The 21,979-nt window shown below is 35.1% G+C and overlaps 1 protein-coding gene across 1 annotated transcript; it reads right to left on the reverse strand.

Moving 5' to 3' along the window:
- Positions 1-2,682: 2,682 nt before the first annotated feature.
- Positions 2,683-15,542, reverse strand: LOC127845937 (protein-L-histidine N-pros-methyltransferase-like). Its single transcript, XM_052377116.1, has 8 exons — positions 15,485-15,542; positions 14,613-14,740; positions 13,216-13,364; positions 8,525-8,625; positions 7,027-7,135; positions 5,599-5,655; positions 3,639-3,820; positions 2,683-2,888 (listed from the first exon to the last, which is right to left on the reverse strand). The coding sequence occupies exons 1-8, from the start codon at positions 15,540-15,542 to the stop codon at positions 2,683-2,685; spliced, it is 990 nt and encodes a 329-aa protein (XP_052233076.1).
- Between the last annotated feature and the right edge of the window lie 6,437 nt (positions 15,543-21,979).

The following is a 21,979-nucleotide window of genomic DNA, read 5'->3' on the forward strand; positions in this document are numbered from 1 at the left end:
TAGCAGTATATATAGATAGATAAATTGGTATCTGGTTCCGGATATTTTCTTGCTGGAGTAATAAAATGATCTTTTCACCCAAATGATCGAAGATACGACTTATTTATGTATGTTCAAACGAACATGCATAGAGTACAGTTATACAGAAAATGCATTGCTAAAATAATTAAAGTAACAGAACAGTCCAGGCTGCGTTGTTAATTGAAGTATAAAAACAGAAATCCTCCCAGATCTGAAGAATTTTCTTGTGACAGCAGTGTCCAATTTAACTGTTGCCCACCTTCGCAACGGTTACGTCCCTAGCCAGGGAACAGGATCACGTGACTTTATGGGGTTCACAAATGGATATTTATTGATGTAAACACACATGTAAGTGGTGATTTTTTTTTTCAATAAATTTTTTGAATTATTTTCTCTGAAGAATATCAACTAGTGCATAAACGACATTTTTATATGCGGCTTATGGCAATGTGAAAAACAACGGAAATACTTTATTTAATAAGCCTGAGCCCTTGGAAAATAAATCGATGTCTATTGAATTCATATACACGGTTTTGCTGCACACAATTTGAAATTGTGGCCCCGATGTCAGGCCTATGCAATAATGCATTCTTAAATCTCAAGATATCGGCACAAAAACAAACAAACTGTGTTTAATGCACTAATGATTTTTGCAAATATATGTCAATCACTTGAGATATTGGCAAAAATAAAGTTCTTAAAAATGTGTGTTGTCATTCTAACCAGCCCGTGTGTAAACCCCTGAGAACCCCGTTGATCCTGCACTCTGTAGGGGAGTTATGCTCATAACCAGACAAAGGTCTGGGCTAAATTTGTTGCGCAAATCATCCTGTGCGCATATATTGTACTGGTTCCGAGCAAAGCTCCCCATATCCTTCTCTCGCACCCGATCTTAACAATACTATGCTGTAGTAAATATTATCTGACATCATTCAAAGCTCCTCCGGTAACACTGCTTTAATGACAACATTACGCCATATTATAAAATGATCCCCCAACGGCCAAACCGGTAAAGGGAATGGCGATGATGATGATGATTATGATGATATTGATGATGATGATGGTGATGATGGTGGTGACGATGATTATGAAATTAATGCTGCTGTTGATGATGCTGATGATGATGGTCATGATGATGATTATGATGCTGATGCTGCTGCTGATGATTTTCTGTCGCTCAAAACAGGGACCTGTATAGGTCCCTGTTCAAAACGCAGCATTTGTATGGTGGCATCGAATTACTTACATTAATCTTAAAAAGACAATATATGTATCGCAGTAATAAAATAGGCAAAGTTAAGGAACTACTTTGTCTATGAAAATAATGTTTACAATATATGTTCGTTAATTGCTCTTTTGGAATCAGCTTGTTATTATTCGCCAGAAAAAGTAAAATGGGTTTATACTCGAATAATGTTTTAAGTCTAGCCAACGCTGCTCGCTTTACCAGGACATAACTCGCAAACTATCATATCAATACACATCAAACGTCATAAGTAAATGTATTTCATTGAAGAGAGGTCCAGTGCTCAACTACCATAACCATCGCTACCATAAGTGCATGGTTAATGTTTCGTGCACAATTCAAATAGTTATCTGTGGTTTTCCTCCTTTTGTCACAAAATATATTATCAATGCATTACCCTTTTTAAACTAATTAATTAATAAAAACAAGCAAACCCTGGCAAAATGGTATATGGTGGTGGTGGGGTATTCAGGATATTCCTGGCGATTTCAAAAGTATATGCTCGTATAACGGCGGTCAGTTATAATACTCACATTTTTTTTTGCTTCAGCAGGTTTACCAGTATTAAGTCCTGACGTTTACGTTATTAGCTGACAACCCCTCTTTTTGAATCAGAGGCAAAGGCTATGTGGCTGTAAGTATAATTTTGATATAAATCTCCACAAACAGTATGTGGACAGTGCAGGAATCTAAATATACGTTGTTCGCGTTTGTAGTCCAGCGATCTTCCAACGGGTTAGTCCATCGTTGTGTTGAGAGCTTTTACGAAGCTTTCCTATGTAATGTGTATATGTTTAACGCAACACTTGACATAATTACCAAAAAGTGACACAAATAATTTACTTTCACTACAAACTTACAGAATATAACGGATTTGAACTTGCTATATTTTGCTATGTTTATTAATAATCAAGATGAAATTCGCATAGTTACATATACTTCGAAAGATGCGACCCACACATGATAAGTTCGAATGATTAAAATGATTCAAAGCTTAACACAGAATACAAAAAATATATAATACGCCTTATAGTCGGTCTGATGAATAGAGAAATTCAAGTTGTGTAGGCATAATAACCGAAAACGGCGACTCATTCGCAATATTTGTCGCTCAAAATTGTGTATTCCTTTATGTAAGCAGCACCTAAATAAATAAAGTATTGTATTTGTTTGTCTATCACGAAAACGTATGTTTAATTTACATTAAAACGCCCACAAATATGTGCTTTAAAGCATGTGCTTCAAGTGTTTTTAAGTACATGTACATACGGGCTTATCAGGGATGACACTTTCAGGTTGTATGGTATTTTTGGATTAAAGGGTATCTCTTTTTAGTGTAAGCAGACATTTTTGGCCCGTGCATAAAGCCGGGTTTTCCCCAGAAACAGCGCATATTTTAAAGGTAATCAGGGCTCTTATTTATGTCTTAACACAAACACTGCATCGTCCAGTACATAGAAGCTGGTCTGCATGTCCCCCTCACACAGGTACGGCACTCTTGTGAACCTCTCCAGCACAAACCCAGCCGGTTCAACCACGTCTTTCACAAAGCTGTTACACTGGGCCTCAAATGTGGAGCCTTCAATGTTCAGTGTCTCTGTCGGAAGATTGTCTTTGGAGCCTGTAAAGTTATGTTTATATTGTGTGTTATTCAGTGTGGGAAATGTCAACAATCATGTTATTTATGTTGTGTAAAAAATGTCAACCAATTTAAATAAATTTAATTTACACTTGGTCAACTCCACAAAATTCCGAGTCGAACATGAACGATGCTGAAAAAGTATAGCTTTTAAAGGGGTGCAATTTGTCCACCTTTCGTGTAATTTTTCTCCTTTTCAATGTCAAAATTGCTCAACAAATAGTGTGCATTACAGTAATTTTACGGATTGTATTCAGAAGTTGAAAGTTTTGGGTGAACTTCATAGAGTTGTGATTGTTCTGTCTTTCATATGATTTTGTTCTCCGTTTCAATGCCAAATTTGCTCAACAAAAAGTGTTTAACTTTATAAAAAGTATTCAGAAGTAGTAAGTGTTTAATGAGCTCAATAAAGGGTAAGCAGATTTTCCTCCCTGAAATACAAACCCCAGAACAATTATTCACGAATCCCTTCTTAAAATAAAGAAAAACACAGAGTTTGCATATATATATATATATATATATATATATATATATATATATATATATATATATATATATATATATATATAAATATATATATATATATATATAGGCAAAAAAGATGCTTATACAATTTTTTTTTCTAAACCAAGAATTATACAACTGTTGGTGTGAACTGCCATGCTCGACTTGGCTTTCTAGTGGTTTGAGTAAGTCTAAAAATAAGTTGGTGAATACAGGACTCCAGCCTACCAAACTCCACAAAGGAACTGAATGGTAACACCAACGCTATCAGCACCCTTCCGCCAGGTTTGAGCACCCGTTTGATGGAATGTAGAATGGAGACAGGCTTATCAGCACGGTCCAGGAGATTCAAACACGAGACCAGGTCATACTGCAGGCTACCGTTGTTCCACTTGTCTATGTCCAGTATTCTGGAAGGAAAGCAAATAAGCTTCATTGTAGGAAACTTGGCTGAATGCCTGTGAATTAAGTGTCGTTACAGATTAGACCATGCAGTCTGCACAATTAAGTGTCGTTACAGATTAGACCATGCAGTCTGCACAATTAAGTGTCGTTACAGATTAGACCATGCAGTCTGCACAATTAAGTGTCGTTACAGATTAGACCATGCAGTCTGCACAATTAAGTGTCGTTACAGATTAGACCATGCAGTCTGCACAATTAAGTGTCGTTACAGATTAGACCATGCAGTCTGCACAATTAAGTGTCGTTACAGATTAGACCATGCAGTCTGCACAATTAAGTGTCGTTACAGATTAGCCCATGCAGTCTGCACAATTAAGTGTCGTTACAGATTAGCCCATGCAGTCTGCACAATTAAGTGTCGTTACAGATTAGACCATGCAATCTGCACAATTAAGTGTCGTTACAGATTAGACCATGCAGTCTGCACAATTAAGTGTCGTTACAGATTAGACCATGCAGTCTGCACAGGCCTATCAGCAACAATACTTTCCGGGTATGGATTTTCGCTATGAAGGAACTTGCTTTAAACAACACTTTCCGGTTATATTGGATTTTCGCTATGAAGGAACTTGGATTTTCGCTATGAAGGAACTTGCTTTAAACGAAAAATAACATAACATTGGAAAGTGTTATCCCTGATTAGTCTGTGCAGAATCGAAACAACTATTTAAGCACATTAGCACATTAACTCTTTCGGTGCTGGAACCGAATTTTGAAGGCCTTGCCAATAGTTTGGATCCAAACTGTTTGCTATTATGATAGTGGTATTTGAAAAAAAAGTGAAGTAAATGATGATTTTAGAAATTGAGCAGACGACATTTTAGCAGGCGACAAATTTCCAAGCATGCAAAGGGTTAAAATCACTTTACCCGGAAACAAGGCTTCCTCATATTTATTCCCAGCTCTGGGCCAGTACTAACATATTTAATCACATGTGTTGCCTAATTGTTGTTACATAAATTATGTATGTATATTTTAATTAAATCTCCAAACAGCTGTTGGTGTTTTCCTAAATTTATTTTATTAGTAAATGAACTGGAAAAGTTGAAGTACCCGGATGTTGTAAAACTTGAATTTCAAGGCTTGTTTGATAAGTTCTTTAGAATATATGGGCTTGATATTTTAAATTAATTGTGAGCACTAGAAAACTGCACTTGAGAAAAGTCAAGTTTCTTTCCCAAATAAGTCTGCTATAAATATGTGTTAATGTACATATCTTTTGTAGAAAGTAACATAAATTCAAGGTAAACTTGTTTAAAAGGAAAAAAACAAACTTGGTAGGCTGTTATGAGACATGCAAGTCATTAAATTTATACAACCAAACAGAGAAGCTTACTTTAGTTAAATGAGTTAAATTAAACCGCTTTATAAACTTGATATACAAATTCAGCCATAACATTTTCATTTGCACATTTTCTGTGGACTCACAAAGACCTTTCAACTAGTTGGCATGATGTCTTTAGTAACACTACTACTCAAAATCAACGAAAATGTCGTACAATCGTTTCATTGAGGTGTACGGGAAGTAAATCTCCGGGGGCAGTGTGCTCAGTTATGTGAACTTGTGATTGAGGATTGCCTCGCACACCTGTCATGTCTCGACACCCCTTCCCTGCCAATTACACACTTTTATATTCTTTTATAGCTGTTTTCATGTTTTACCAGTCAGAACATATTGTTTTTCCCTTAATCTTTTAACATTACACTGTTGAATTAATGTCACCTTAGGTCTGATCTCGGCACGGCCTCCTTCGGCGGCGTGGCGCGCAATGTCCTCGACCTAACAGGGAGAATTGTTCTATGTCTGAAAGCATGTTTTAGCTCTCTGTGTAGGACCCGCTTTGCTACCGTAGGGGTTGCGTCTTTGCTTTTACAACTATCTGAGTTTATCATGCTCTGTTGAAGGGTCCGTTTTATCTATTGAATGTTCATTTAATCAATTGATTTTTAATTCTAGTACTTTTAGATAAATTCCTTCGTGGTGTATTACCTATATTGTTATACATCTTGTTATATGCTTGTGTTGTATTTTATACTGAATTATGTCATGTAATTTCATGTGAAGCGCTTTTGAACGCACAACTATGTGTGAAAAGAGCGCTATACAAATCAGGTATGATAATAATAATAATAGTACAATATTTCGTAAAATGAAGCTAAACAATTAAAAAATCATTGTTCCTTATGGCCATTGTCGAAATTTCAATGCATGATGTGGTCTGCTAAAATAGATGTTTGTGGCTACAAAATGCTCGTTTTAATTATGGTTTTAACTTGGTACCATTTTAGTGCTCGTGTGTCGTATCAATATGTATATTGGCAGGGTATTCACATGGAATTTATTGTGGTCACAAATAAATAAAAACGAGCATTTTGTATCTACAGAAATCTATGTAATCATACCACATCTAGCGCTGACATTGTGGCTATTGCTATAAGGAACACTGATTGTTTAGGTGTTAACTTTATTTTACGAAATACTTTACGAAATCTTCGTTGATTTTGGGCGTTATAGAGACTTTAATCGCCTTTTCAATCACCAATTACAACTGCAAGGGTTTTGCTGTTGATTGCCTCTTTTGCAAAAATTCGGCATATTTACGAAAGAGGCGACCCATTTTTGAAGTGGTGAATTTCAACAATACTGACACCATTATTGTAGACGGTACCAATCTGTATTGCGAGAAATCCCGTTTGGTACATTATTGAAGCACATTAAAACACCACATTGCTACAAAGAAGCCCCAAGGGCATTATTTGTTATCAGATCATTAATTAGCCTTTTGTTGCAGATGACCCTGTAATCCTCTGAGTTGGTTATGATTTAGTTTGGAGTGTACTGATTTTTAATACAAAATGAAAGAGAAAACTACAACATTCAGCATCTGTTTTTGACGCAGACATTCAGTTTTAAGTTAATCTAAAGGCTTAAGTACAGCATATAAAAATATGTATATACATGCAATTCCTAAACTTAATAACACTTTCTTTCCTCCATCATGATAATTTTAACATGAATAGGGGCAGACAGTTGTTATTTCATTGGTCTGGTAAAATGTCTTGAAATTACCGGTGATTAGAACTTAAAAACAATGCTAATTTATATCACTGTATATGGAGTACAATCATCCTGCAGCTTAACACATCTTACCTGAACCCTTTGCTTTTGAGTCTTGTCACCATAGGGCCTGATGCGTCAGTGGCGAACACTTGCCGAAAGAACGGCGACATTTTTTCTGTGACCGTACCATCACCAGCACCTGGTTTACAGATGCGGCATAAATTCTCGGATTTATTTCATAAGTTAGATCGACTGTACATGAGTTGTACCATTTATGTAGCTATCGTAAAATTTTGCAGATTAGCATATATTATATAATCTTTCTGGGAAAACTGGGCTTAATTCATGTGCTAAAGGTGTCAATCTAGATTAGCTCGTGCAGCCAACACATGCTAATGAAGGCGTAACTTTTCGCCCAAACAAGATTTTATTTTAAGAATAGACTTCCTTTTAAAAAAACAATCCATAAAATCGTAAAGTGATCTCCCTGATAAGCCTTTACGCAAATGACGTAAGTCCGTTTTTTGCAAAAAATGTATTCAAAATTATTTATTTAAGTGACAATCAACTCAAAAGAATTGAATGCTTTTAAAAACAGTATCAGTTTTTGTAAACACCATTTTAGACATTCATAGTCGACATTTTTTATTCAGTGACTATTTCATTTTAAAGCATTTAATTATATTGATATTTTTAATCTTTCGCTGCAAATGATTTGAGAGTTATTATGTGACCATTGAACACATGTTTCTCATCGTTAATTGTGTTAAAGAATAACAAGGTGATGAAGTCTATGCTTAAAATTTCAGTCTAAGAATGGGTTATAAAATAATGTCTTTTAAGATGTACATCAAAGAAGAATAGACCACTCTAAAATATGCTCCTATAACATGCATTATTCAATTATTTACTATACTGCCATTGATTAAGATACGATAAACGCTATAAAAAGGCATATTGGAAATTGTGCATTTGTCAGTTGAGCTCAATTGGTCACTGTTGCCTCTTGTACTACCTTATTGTACCACGGGTACTCTTAAGTACACTAAAATGTACCCCTGGTACGCAAAATAAACTGAAACGTACCCGGAATTCTAACGCTAAATTGCTCGCTGCTGCATTTTTTCAAATTAATTAAGTTCACATCTGTGTCAATATGCTGTAATATGTCCTCTATATTATCAAAACGCCTACTCAAAAAGCATTTTGAAGGTTTTTTTTCCTGAGAGAATTTTGTTTCGTATTCTGTACCGCGTTTTACCATTCGAATTTGGGTGGGAATAAAACTCAGGCACATTCTAAATCGTAATTAAAAGTACTTAAGGGTACCCGGGGTACATTTAAGTAGTTCCCGATCCAATAAAGAACAATCGAGCGTCAGTTGGTGTTTCCCGTCAACATATAGAAATGGGTATCCATACCATGTATTTCAGGTATTATATATATATAATTATATATACATACTATACAAGCCTTATGTTCCTTATATGTCCAATTAATTATCGGCTGTTGTTCCTTATATGTCCAATCCTTTATAAGTTTATGTTCCTTATATGTTCAATTGTTTATAAGCCTATTTTCTACCTACCTAGATCAATCATTGATTGACCCATCCAGTTGTCCTTGATATTCAGCAGGGTCATAAACTGTGCTCGTGAGAGAACAAACATATGGCCGCTACCTAGCCAACTGGAAATAAATGGAAACATGAATATCTTCTTACAAAGATATACCTGAATACATGTTCTTACTTTCACAGATAATAAATATATCACTGACATATTATAGAGAATGGTGGGCCAAAATTGATATAATCTGTAAGCAATTATAGCTCATTTGTTTTGTTGATATTTGTCATGGATTCACATGGAGTCGTTTCTTAATATATTTAATTTTAAAATCTTCATTTCCAACCATTAGATAAAAAATAGTAGTAAACAGCATACAACCTGAAAATTTACTTGCAGGCTGTTCTGGTTGTATGCTGGTTGCAAAAGCTATTTTCACGTTGCTGATCGGGAAAGTGTTAAGCTAACACTTACAGCTAAGTTTACATAATATTATCATAGAATACCCAGGTATCCTATCTGATTTCCACTTTTTATCCTTACATTGAAATTAATTCTTGATGTCTTATACGTGTTTAGCTTTATTATTGGTCTACACAACTGTGAAGATATTTGGTATACAAGTGAGCAATATTGAACAGGAAATGCAGTGGAAACCCTCTAAACCGGATCCTCTCTATACCGGAATCCTCTACAAACCGGACAAATTGTCCGGTCCCATTTTTTCCCCCATAAAACTATGCGTAAAATATCTCCTCAAGACCGGAATCCCCTTAATTCCGAATACCGGTCATTCTTTGGATCGAAATTGGGTCATTCCATACGTAATTGTACCTCTCTAAACCGCTTAGGGCCGGTTTATTGCACCTTAGACCTAGTGTCAAAAAGTTGTGAATAGCAGATTAAAGACGCATGAAATTAATAAAGGCTACAATACACTAAATGATCGCTTCATGTAGGGCTGTACTCTCTAAAAAAATATCATAGTTGATAGGAAGGCATGTTTTACACTTTTTACCATTATTCGGGTGTTATCTTGCGGAGATAAGGGTAGGGCATGAATAGGTGTTCACTACTGAATCCCTGAAATATGATACTTTTGAAGACTATAGTAAACCATTGCACTAGAAAAGGTTACATTCTACTAAGAAACGGCCGAAAAAAAAGTTGCAAAAACAGTCGATTTTGATTTGTGTCAAGTTCTTTCTTGCTTTGTACATGACATATCTTTTTTATTGCATAATTCGATTCCGCTTAGAATGGCCTTTAAGAAAAGGTATGGTTATGGGGGTCTCTATGTGCAAAATGTTGCATTTATTTTCGCTCAAAGTTGTCGCTTTTACATTGAATTATATAGGGAAACTATTAAGTGTATTATGACCTAAACGCAAAACCAGGCCTAGTCAGAAAGGAGCTGTATTTACAGAAAATCGTCATTTTTTTAGTGGGATATGACGCGTTTTGGCAAATTTCACGGAATAAATGCGTTTGTTTCACGAATTTAAGGAGCATCGTGAGTTTTTAAGAAAAAAATACGTTTTCAGAGGAAAATAAGAAAAAAAACGTACAAAAACTCGTCTTGAGCATCTCAAATCGCAACAATTTGTGCTGAAAGAGCTCATGAACACGTTTTAATAGTTGTTTACTTCTTTTTCTACATAGCTTGTAACAATATTCCAGTATTTTGACCGATTATAATTATTTAGGGTAATCGTTTTACGCCTAAACGCCCGTTATAAATCAAAGCTCCGAACGCGAAAGCCACATGGCTTATCAGACGTTATAATAAAATGCATTTTCAAGCATTTCTACGTGAAAGATCGGTCTGAAAATTGGCATGCACATAGAAAATAGGTTTATACGTATCGAGAAGTGCTTATTTTTCGCGATGTTAACAGTAAACGTTGTCTTATAGGCTACAATACACTAAATGATCGCTTCATGTAGGGCTGTACTCTCTAAAAAAATATCATAGTTGATAGGAAGGCATGTTTTACACTTTTTACCATTATTCGGGTGTTATCTTGCGGAGATAAGGGTAGGGCATGAATAGGTGTTCACTACTGAATCCCTGAAATATGATACTTTTGAAGACTATAGTAAACCATTGCACTAGAAAAGGTTACATTCTACTAAGAAACGGCCGAAAAAAAAGTTGCAAAAACAGTCGATTTTGATTTGTGTCAAGTTCTTTCTTGCTTTGTACATGACATATCTTTTTTATTGCATAATTCGATTCCGCTTAGAATGGCCTTTAAGAAAAGGTATGGTTATGGGGGTCTCTATGTGCAAAATGTTGCATTTATTTTCGCTCAAAGTTGTCGCTTTTACATTGAATTATATAGGGAAACTATTAAGTGTATTATGACCTAAACGCAAAACCAGGCCTAGTCAGAAAGGAGCTGTATTTACAGAAAATCGTCATTTTTTTAGTGGGATATGACGCGTTTTGGCAAATTTCACGGAATAAATGCGTTTGTTTCACGAATTTAAGGAGCATCGTGAGTTTTTAAGAAAAAAATACGTTTTCAGAGGAAAATAAGAAAAAAAACGTACAAAAACTCGTCTTGAGCATCTCAAATCGCAACAATTTGTGCTGAAAGAGCTCATGAACACGTTTTAATAGTTGTTTACTTCTTTTTCTACATAGCTTGTAACAATATTCCAGTATTTTGACCGATTGTAATTATTTAGGGTAATCGTTTTACGCCTAAACGCCCGTTATAAATCAAAGCTCCGAACGCGAAAGCCACATGGCTTATCAGACGTTATAATAAAATGCATTTTCAAGCATTTCTACGTGAAAGATCGGTCTGAAAATTGGCATGCACATAGAAAATAGGTTTATACGTATCGAGAAGTGCTTATTTTTCGCGATGTTAACAGTAAACGTTGTCTTATAGGCTACAATACACTAAATGATCGCTTCATGTAGGGCTGTACTCTCTAAAAAAATATCATAGTTGATAGGAAGGCATGTTTTACATTTTTTACCATTATTCGGGTGTTATCTTGCGGAGATAATGGTAGGGCATGAATAGGTGTTCACTACTGAATCCCTGAAATATGATACTTTTGAAGACTATAGTAAACCATTGCACTAGAAAAGGTTACATTCCACTAAGAAACGGCCGAAAAAAAAGTTGCAAAACAGTCGATTTTGATTTGTGTCAAGTTCTTTCTTGCTTTGTACATGACATATCTTTTTTATTGCATAATTCGATTCCGCTTAGAATGGCTTTTAAGAAAAGGTATGGTTATGGGGGTCTCTATGTGCAAAATGTTGCATTTATTTTCGCTCAAAGTTGTCGCTTTTACATTGAATTATATAGGGAAACTATTTAGTGTATTATGACCTAAAGGTGGTCGAAAATTTTGCAAACTGTAAAAATCGCAAAACAATTTTGAAGATACTTGTCCTGTGATGTAAATATCGATCAATTGAGGTGATAATACTAATTATAATTGCTGATAACAGATATAGAGTTCTTTAGTGTCTTTTTTTGATGTCGGAAGCCGTGCTAAATTTTAATAATCTTAATGCTTTATAATTTAGTGTTGTTTATTACAAGTGCTAATTTAGTGTCATATGAAATGGTGATTGACGGAGTTTTTGAAGCAGTTGTATTAAGATATTCATTTAGATTTTCAAATTGGTAATTAAGATGTAATGCGCGTGGAATTGTCACTACAAGACAAAATCAAATTGATAAAAGAGTCAGAGATGTTCCCTAAACCTACACTAAAGATGCTGTCAAAGAAATATGGGGTAGGAAAATCGACGATCGGGGATATCGTGCGAATAAAATAGTTTGATTTTCAGGGTGCACTGTTTGATTCATGTTGTGACTGATATCGCTGATATATGTGAATAAACTATAAAAATTTGCTCAAAGTGTTTTTTCCACATAAGACTATGTAATTGACTTGCTGAAAGTAAAATATTCAATGTCCTATCTTAACATGAATCCTCTCTAAACCGGAATTTCCTCTCGGTCCCGGGGTTGTCCGGTTTAGAGCGGTTCCACTGTATATACATGTCGATATAATTTATCATTACTTAGTGACATTTGACTTTGTGATTATTTGTGTGATTGAAATAAACTTCATTACAGGTTAAAGAAAAAACTATATTATAATAAAACATTAATTTAACTAAACAATATAAACTGTGTGACAGAACTGTGAAATCTACGAACTATTGATATAATTAATGTTAAATCTTACATTTTAATTGTGAAAATAAAAACTCAACTTAACAACACTTTGTGAATTGCTTTCACCTGTCTTCTGAACAACAAACTGCGTCTCAAACACCAAATCTCCGCAACGGCATTATAATAGCCAGCCATTGTAACTATCATTTGAAGTTTAACAAGGTTAATTCTGTTTATAATTATAAAATAATCTGCATGCGTCAAGATAGACTGTCATTTAATATGCATCGTGCAATCTCTGAGATGCTATTGCAGACATAGAGATTTTTCACCACACTGTTGCGTAGTAGATATGGTACTTAGCGATCAGGAGATCACCGGTTCGATCCCCACTGTGGGAGTGTTCTCCAGATCTCCTCCAAGAAAGCGTTTCAATAAGCCTAAGGCGTAAGATGCTATCCAGTTAAAATACATTGGATGAAACAAAAATATTAACAACGTCAGAACTTTACCCATATATTGATGTATATTCCATGAACCAACTCATAACGGACTCTGCCAGTAAGTAATAAATCTGTGTGAAAACCCAGTTTGCTTTCTCGTTACATTTGCCGAGGAATTCCTGTGTCTCTGCATCTTTGTGATATTGCAAAAACTTTTCACTGATGTCCTCCGAGAGGGCGGTTTTATCCACAAAATACCACTGCAAAGCCATACAACGATAATATTAAAATTTGCTTAAATAGTATTATATATGATTTAAATAATATTGATTAATATAATACCGTATTCTGGCAAAACATTGATTTTTATTAAAAAAATAATAAGTTGCTTTTATGCAAATTAGCAAGAAGCATAGAAATCCCAAATACAAATAATTAAAGGAGACAAACATCTGAGTGGATTATCCCTAGATAAAAAACTTAAAGCAACCATGATGGCCATTTGCTCAGTGAATTGTTATAGATGTGAAAATCATGATCTAGTTATATTGTATGGGGCATTTTTGGATGCTGTTAGATTTTAGATGGTCACAAATACTTCAATTTTCTAGAGTGTTAGTGCTCCAGCTAAGATGTGAAAAGGGCAGGGGAGGGGGATATTTTGTAAAAAGGGCACGTTTAACGCACAGTATTTGATCAAAAACGCACTTTTGAGCACGCTGTTGTATCTGGAATGCTCCCTGTTGTATATTAATTTTCACGTTATTAGTAATTGTTAAAATATATATTATTTCCATTATTATAAAAAAACTTTCAAATAAAATGTTCACAATAAGGAATACGTTAACTACTATATAATTAGAGATTTATGAATTATAATATGTCTAAAAAGTATTTATTTGTTTTAATAAAAGGGTAGGGCGGGGCCTCAGAAGGACAGGGCGGTGCTTTGGAAGGGCAGAGTGGGGTACCCTTCCATTTAGGCATAGCTGGAGCACTGAGTTTTATAGAAAGCATAATGTGGCATACTATCTTTAAATATGTTACTGACATTTTAATTTATTGTAATATTGTGTACACATTTGCAGTAATGCCAGAAAGAGATATAATTCCGAATCTGACTGAAAAAAAGCATTTATTGATGTATGTGAACAGAAAACTGTCGAGACCTTGTACAAATCCAATTTATTTTTATTTGACTGATATTAATAATAAGTACTTGTGCATTTGTTATGTCAATCACATGCATTTAACATACCAATTTATTTATTGTTTTTATAATAATTCTTATAATAATTAACTAAATCGATTTGTTGGTATTAATTTTAAAACCTCACATATATATTTAACATTAAGAACATTTGAGAATTTGAGTACTAAATAAACAATTACCTATATATGTATTAATTTTAATACCTCACATATATATATTAAACATTTAGAAACAAATAATATATCTTTTAATAAATAACTAATTTTATAAGTACGTATCAAGACTAAGAGCTCACATATTCATGACTGTCTTCCTTGTGTTTCTCGTCCACAATCATACGATCGTTGATGGTCATGTCCAGGGTCATCCGTCCTCTACGACCAGTAAATGAGTACAACTCCCATATCAGTAGGAACACATACACTGTAAAAAATCAACAACAGGCAAATTCTTTGTATCGAAATCTCCAGCCAAAAATATTTTTTTGTGATAGACGGACGGACTTACAGTAAGATGGAAAGACTGTCAGACGGATGGACAACGCCAAGTCTGTATCCCTCCGCTTTCGGCAGGGGATAAAAAGCTTCTGACTAGATAACACACAACGAATGAACATGTAAAAGGCAAAAGTACTGAAAGAGGCAAGGCAATTAACACATTTGCCTTGATCAGAGAAAACAAAACCTAGTACTGCCTATGTGTGTAAAATGTCTTCCCAAATTGGCATGTGTAGTTCACACAGGTTTACTTTCAGCACTTTCAGCCTTGATTGGAATTTTGTTTAAAAGAGACTTCCTATAAACAAAAAACTCCATTAAATAGGAGAATGTGGTCCAGTATTAACCCGGTAATCTGTACCAGAGGGGCTTATCTGCGACAACAATTTGAGCACATGAATTAAGCTCAGTTTCCCCTGAGTAGAGCTTATGTATAACTAGAAACCACACAACCAATACATTAACACAATGCAAAAGATATAACTATCATTTTACTTAAACGACTGTTTGCTTACATGACACTGACTAAAGATTTAGCAAACTTCCTTAACATAAACGGACTGTATGGGAAGATATATTAAATCGCCGACCAGTTAGTTGGTTTTGTTCAAAGAACTTGGAGAACTTCATTGCACCCTAATTTTGAAGTAAATCCATTACCAAACAATACCTGTACAGCAACCTCCCAAAACAATGGCAGCACACTTAATTGATTTCTTCACACCCATTTAAAGCAAATTATTCCACAGGAGTAAAATATCAGATATTTTTCACATTTCAAATCCTCTGTCAAGCTTATTCATTAATGATCTATTGACAGTACATGCATTCTCCCAGTAAAATAGTATTGATGTTGATATGACCACATGTTACATTCATTCAGCTCAAACTTCCTTGAAAATGGCCTCAAGCCTCATTCAAATGAAATTTTATGTCAGACTACATGTACATCATTGATGAATGTAGATAACAGCTTACAGATTGTTAAGGCAAACATGTATACTGGTTAATTTTGTAAATAATACTTTTACATGGTGCAATACATGTAATGCAAGTTATAACAACTAACACCATTATTGTTATAACATCTAACCAACAAATGTGACTCCTCCTTGCTTTCTCCTGCCTTCTGCTTAATCCCAGTAAAGACAAGAGTAAATTCTCCCTAAAATTTTGTTTAGTATTACCCACACTTGCGTTTTGTTGTTTAAACTTTCATTTATTAAATAAAAAAGAGCTGCGTTAGTAAAACCCAATGCTGCCATTGCATTTGAAGTCCCACGGCAGCTATTTTAAAAACAAGAGCTGTCAGAAGACAGCGCGCTCGACTTTTCGAGTGCTTGACAGTATAACGTAAGCCATAATGGGGAAATTGTTCATATTCAATAAGGTCAAGGTAATATAGTCATATTCTAACTGGAAGAGGACCATAATTGAAACATATTGATCGCTTATATTTGAAAAAAGTGGTACATTATAGACGATTCTGAGTTAAGGTATCTTTTCCACAATCTATTGAACATTTGTCAAGACATAAAACAAACTAATACGATTATATTTCAAGTTTGATGGAGATAGCTTGGGTGGGATGGTTTCTACGGTCTTTCAAAAATAAAATGATAAAAAAATATATATTTGTGTTTTTTTGTAACACTTAAAAAAATGTGTGTTAGTGTGGGGGGTGTTGGGGGGGGGAATATTGCTGGGGTGTGGTCATTATTAGATGATATTTATAAAATAAGAAGAAAACAAGAGCTGTGTTGACCTTGACCTTTCACCACTCAAAATGTGCAGCTCCATGAGATACGCATGCATGCCATATATCGCGTTGCTATCTTCCATTTTGAAAGACCCTTCACCATAAAAAGTGAGCAGCTCCATGAGATATGCATACATGCTAAATATCGAGATGCTATCTTCAATATTGCACAATTTGACCGTTGACCTTGACCTTTAACCTTGAAGGATGACCTTGCCCATTCACCACTCAAAAAGTTCAGCTCCATGAGATACGCATGCATGCCAAATATCAAGTTGCTATCTTCAATATTGCAAATTTGACTTTCGACCTTGACCTTTGAGCTTGAAATATGACTTGACCTTTCACCACTCAAAATGTGTAGCTCCATGAGATAAGCATGCATGCTAAATATCGAGTTGCTATCTTCAATATTGCAAAATTTGACCTTGACCTTAAAGGATGACCTTTACAATTCACAACTCAAAATGTAAAGCTCCATGAGATAGGCATGCATGCCAAATATCGAGTTTCTGTCTTCAATATTGCAAAATTTGACCTTTGACCTTTCACCTTTGAGGATGACCTTGACCTTTCAGCACTCAAAATGTGCAGCTCCATGAGATACGCATGCATGCCAAATATCGAGTTGCTATCTTCAATATTGCACAATTTGACCTTGACCTTTGACCTTGAAGAATGACCTTGACCTTTCACCACTCAAAATGTGCAGCTCTTTGAGATACACATGCATGCTTAAAATCAAGTTGCTATCTTCAATCTTGCAAAAGTTATGACCAATGTTAAAGTTTTGGGACGCACGCACGGACAGACGGGCAGTTCAACTGATAAGGAAAAAAAAATTTTTTGGGGGGGCGGCATTCTGGGGTGGGTCGTGGTGGATGGTTTGGGTGGAGTCCATTGTGGTATGTCAGGTAAGTGTTGTTTTGTCAAAGTATGAATCAAATCTGATCCTATGGCAATTTAAGCAAAATTAATTTATCTGACTTTGCGAATCAAGGTCATTCAATGGCCAAGGTCAAATTCAACTTGCAAGGTACAGAACACTCATGATAGTAAGAAAGTATTTGAAGATTTAAAGCAATAGCCTTGATACTTTAGAAGTAAAGTGCATGTAAACACAAAATTTAACAAAATAATCAAAGTTTCTAAGTCACAAAAGGGCCATAATTCCATCAAAATGCTATTAAGAGTTAGGCAACTTGTCCTGTACAGTTCTCTTATGATAGTAAGTGTTCCAAGTCTGAAAGCAATATCTATGATACTTAAGGAGTAAAATGGACCGAAACATAAAACTTTACCAAATTTTCAATTTTCTAAGTATAAAAGCGGCCATAATTCTGTCAAAATGCCAGTCAGAGTTACATTACTTTGCCTGCACAGTCCCCTTAAGATAGCTAGTAATTGTTGCAAGCATGAAAGCAATAGCTTTGATACTTTATGAATAAAGTGGACTTAACCACAAAACTTAACCAAATTTTCAATTTTCTTAATATAAAAGGGGCATAACTCTAAAATTAATGCTGTCAGAGTTATGCACCTTGACCTACACAAATTTCTTATTGCCATAAAGAAGTATTTCAAGTTTGAGTTAATTATCTTTGATAGTGTTAAAGTTATTTGACTTATAAACAAACTGTAACCAATCCGACGGCGACGCCGGGGCGAGTAGTATAGCTCTCATTTTTCTTAAGCTAAAAACAAGGCCCATAACTGACCAAAAAATAAATGGACCAAAAACAAAACTCGCACTTCATCTGTATGTCATGTTGGTAGAGAAACATAACAAAAAACAGGTAAATATCTGAAAACCTTTTATAAATAACCCTCTGGAAAACGGTAGAGAAAGTCCAAGGCTCATAACTTCATCAAAAATCAATGGACCGGAACTAATTGTACACTTCGTCTGTAGCTGATGTGGGTAGACTCACAAACCAAACATGAGCTCTATATCTGAAAGCCTTGTTAAAAAAACCTCCGAAAACAGAATGACAGACTGACAAACAGTGCGACTGCTATATACCACCCTACTGGGGGGCAAAAAAAATAAATAAAAAGCTTGATATCATTTCAGTTAATAGCTTATAACTGATATCGGGCCCAAACAAATTAACATCATTTACCTATTGCGCCAATTTTGCCTATATGCCAATATGTGACCAATATAGGATGTTGATGTGCTACTTCGGTGGTTTAACATGTTTGTACGGGGAAAGACTGGATAAGACTTATATCCCTGTATAGGAACAAAAAGACCAAATATGAAAGAATAAAGACAATCTTGATACTTTTTGTGCAATGTTTTGATAAACAATTTATTGTACGGGTGCCAGTCAAGATGTACGGAAGTCAACTTACAAGTGCCTTAGTCAACCTGTAGTTATTTTGGTCAACTCGCAATTTTTTTTTTCTCCATTTGTAGTAAACTCGTCCCCCCCCTCCCTAAAAAATATATTCAGAAATAGCTGTAGGATAGACCAGGATTATCAGTATATATATATATAAATCATAGAGGTGATGTCATTTTTTCTCTAAATGTTCCCAATTGAATTTCCTAAACATACAGATGTCACAATTAACATCTCTTTTACTCTTGTAGTTGATGTATTTCACTGGTAGTATGTATAAAGTGTGTGAAAGGGGTTATATGCAATGTACATTAATTAGTTAAATCCACTTTTCAATTAGAATTATCTACTATTTTAATTATTCAGTTTTACCTTAATGTTGTTCACAACACAGAGAATGGTGTGCAAATTGTTTTATATTGGAAACGTAATTGCCTTGCAAGATTCAATTTCAGTTAATTTGTCTTGTAATTAATCAGTTTTACTTGTTTAACACGTAAAATCATCTGTGATGTGTAATAATGTCCATGAATATGAAAATATTTAAAAACAAGAGGGCCTAAAAGGCCCAAAGTCGCTCACCTGAGATAACAAGATATTATTGGGACAAATCTTCTGACCAAGTTTCATGCAGCTCGGAAAATAAATGTGGCCTCTAGAGTGTTAACAATATTTTACTAGAAGCCATGTAAGGAAAAATGCCCCGCCCCCTGGCGGCAATGGTTTCAACCACCCGTCATCATTTTCAAACTCTTCCAAGATATTATTGGTATGGTTCTTCTGACCAAGTTTCATGAAGATTGGACAATAAATGTGGCCTCTAGAGTGTTAACAAGATTTAACTATAGCCATATATTGTCATACAAGGAAAAATGCCCCGCCCCTTGGCAGCCATGTTTTCAAGCAACGGTTACCAATTTTGATCTCATCCAAGATATCATCGGGATATATCTGAGCAAGTTTCATGAAGATCAGAAAATAAATGTGGCCTCTAGAGTTTTAACAAGGTTTTAATATAGCAATATAAGGAAAAATGCCCCGCCCCCTGACGGCCATGTTTTTTTTCAACCAACCGTAATTATTTTCAAACTTTTCCAAGATATTATTGTGATGAATCTTCTGACCAAGTTTCATGAAGATCAGACAATAAATGTGGCCTCTAGAGTCTTAACACAATTTTACAATAGCCATATATAGCCATATAAGGAAAAATTGCCCGCCCCTTGGCAGCCATGTTTTTCAAGCAAACATTACCATTTTCCAAACTCATCAAAGATATCATTGAGTCAAATTTCATATGTGAATGTGGCCTCTAGAGTGTTAACAAGGTTTTACTATAGCAATATTAGGAAAAATGCCCCGCCCCCTAGAGGCCATGTTTTTCAACCAACCGGCGTTATTTTCGAACTGGTCCAAGATTTTATTGGGATGAATCTTCTGACCAAGTTTCATGAAGATCAGTCAATAAATGTGGCCTCTTGAGGGTTACCAATATTTTACTATAGCCATGCACATGTATATAGCCATAAAAGGAAAAATGCCCCGCCCCTTGGCAGCCATGTTTTTCAAGCAAATTCACCCATTTTCAAATTCATCCAAGATATAATTGAGACCAAACTTCTGACTAAATTTCATGAAGATTGGACAATAAATGTTGCCTCTAAAGAGTTAACAAGGCAAATATTGACGCCGCACAACGAACGACGGACGACGGACAAAAGGCGATCACAAAAGCTCACCATGAGCACGTTGTGCTCAGGTGAGCTAAACAAGTTGATGTTTGTTGCATGCGGGTATTTCATGACAGATCAAAGTTTCTTAGTTACCAGGTATGTATATAAATCAACTTAATTAAGCCTAGCAAATTATAAAGCTTAAACAAATTGCAATTATTACATTTCTTTTGTAGCCTAAAGGACTAGTTACCGAGTATGCAACAAGACGTGAAACATACACTTAAATCAGGAAACGACCGTGTCCTTTTACCGGCAGTTCACATACCTGATGAATATGACTCCCTTCTTGACATTTAGCCTCGCTACTTTTATGGACTGTTGGGTAACAGGCTCTCAAATTGGTTTTATGTCTTAAACTTGCCTGTTCCTTGCAGGTCGGTGTTTGAAATTAGTATCCTGACCAACAGTGATGTTTAAGGTATCAGGTATTATACCTCAGCGATTATTTTTGTCCAATTGGCAAAAGTACCCGTACCGGTCCAATTGGGAAAAATTGAGTCGCGAAAGCCTGAAAATTGGGAAAAATCGAGTCGTGAAACCCTCAAATTGGGAAATTGGTGTAATTGATTTTATGCTCCAAAATACTTTAAAATTGATAACTAAGTGTTTTCAAGCTGTCAATACTATATTTACCTAGGTTCAAACCATAGAGCTGCATAGGGAAACTAACAAAATGTTGCATTTTCCAAAAACAAATTACCTTAAATTGGGAATTTTTTGGACAGCGATTGGGAAATTTGTAGTTTTTTCGTAATTGGGAAAGTGCCGTTTACCGGTACTTTATAAAGAAGGAAAACAATCGCTGTACCTCTTTAATGATGATATTGCCATGCTGAACTAAGGAGGAAACATTAACATTCTTTTTTATTGATATTTAGGTCGGCACATATGTCTTAATTGGAGAGCAGGGACTGTGTCCCTCCTATTTATCTCCTTATACAGCTAAACTAGGAAATATCATACCTTGTTGTAACTGAACTTCCACTCAATCCTTATCAGCACTTCCAGTAAACATCAATAAAAGGCAAGTTAGCCTAGCTGCGGTCCTTGTACATGTGTGGTGAAGTATCAGCTCTTGCGTAAACAGCTGAGCACACAGTACAAACCATGTGCATGAAAACCTGTGCTAAAAACAAAGATGTTTGTCTGCTTTATAGTATTAAACTTTGATATTTTTTTGAAAATATTGAAATAAAAAAAACAACTATGAACATGTAAACCTGTGTTAACCTCTGTTAATGTATATGTGCTTTAATTATTTCCATGGTTAAAACTTACAAAAAAATTTATTTTGTGAAGAAAAATGGTGTGGTCATTTTGTT

Source organism: Dreissena polymorpha, chromosome 9, assembly GCF_020536995.1.
Source record: "Dreissena polymorpha isolate Duluth1 chromosome 9, UMN_Dpol_1.0, whole genome shotgun sequence".
NCBI classification, from domain to species: Eukaryota; Metazoa; Mollusca; class Bivalvia; order Myida; family Dreissenidae; genus Dreissena; species Dreissena polymorpha.

What these genes read in the sequence shown, in the direction of transcription:
- LOC127845937 (XM_052377116.1), bottom strand. Translation starts at nt 15,542, where the DNA reads ATGGGTGTGAAGAAATCAATTAAGTGTGCTGCCATTGTTTTGGGAGGT. An exon ending in TTTGGGAGGTTGCTGTACAG is followed by an intron (nt 14,741 to 15,484) that starts GTATTGTTTGGT and finishes GATTTTTTACAG; the next exon opens with TGTATGTGTTCCTACTGATA. An exon ending in CTCAAAAGCAAAGGGTTCAG is followed by an intron (nt 5,656 to 7,026) that starts GTAAGATGTGTT and finishes TCTCCCTGTTAG; the next exon opens with GTCGAGGACATTGCGCGCCA.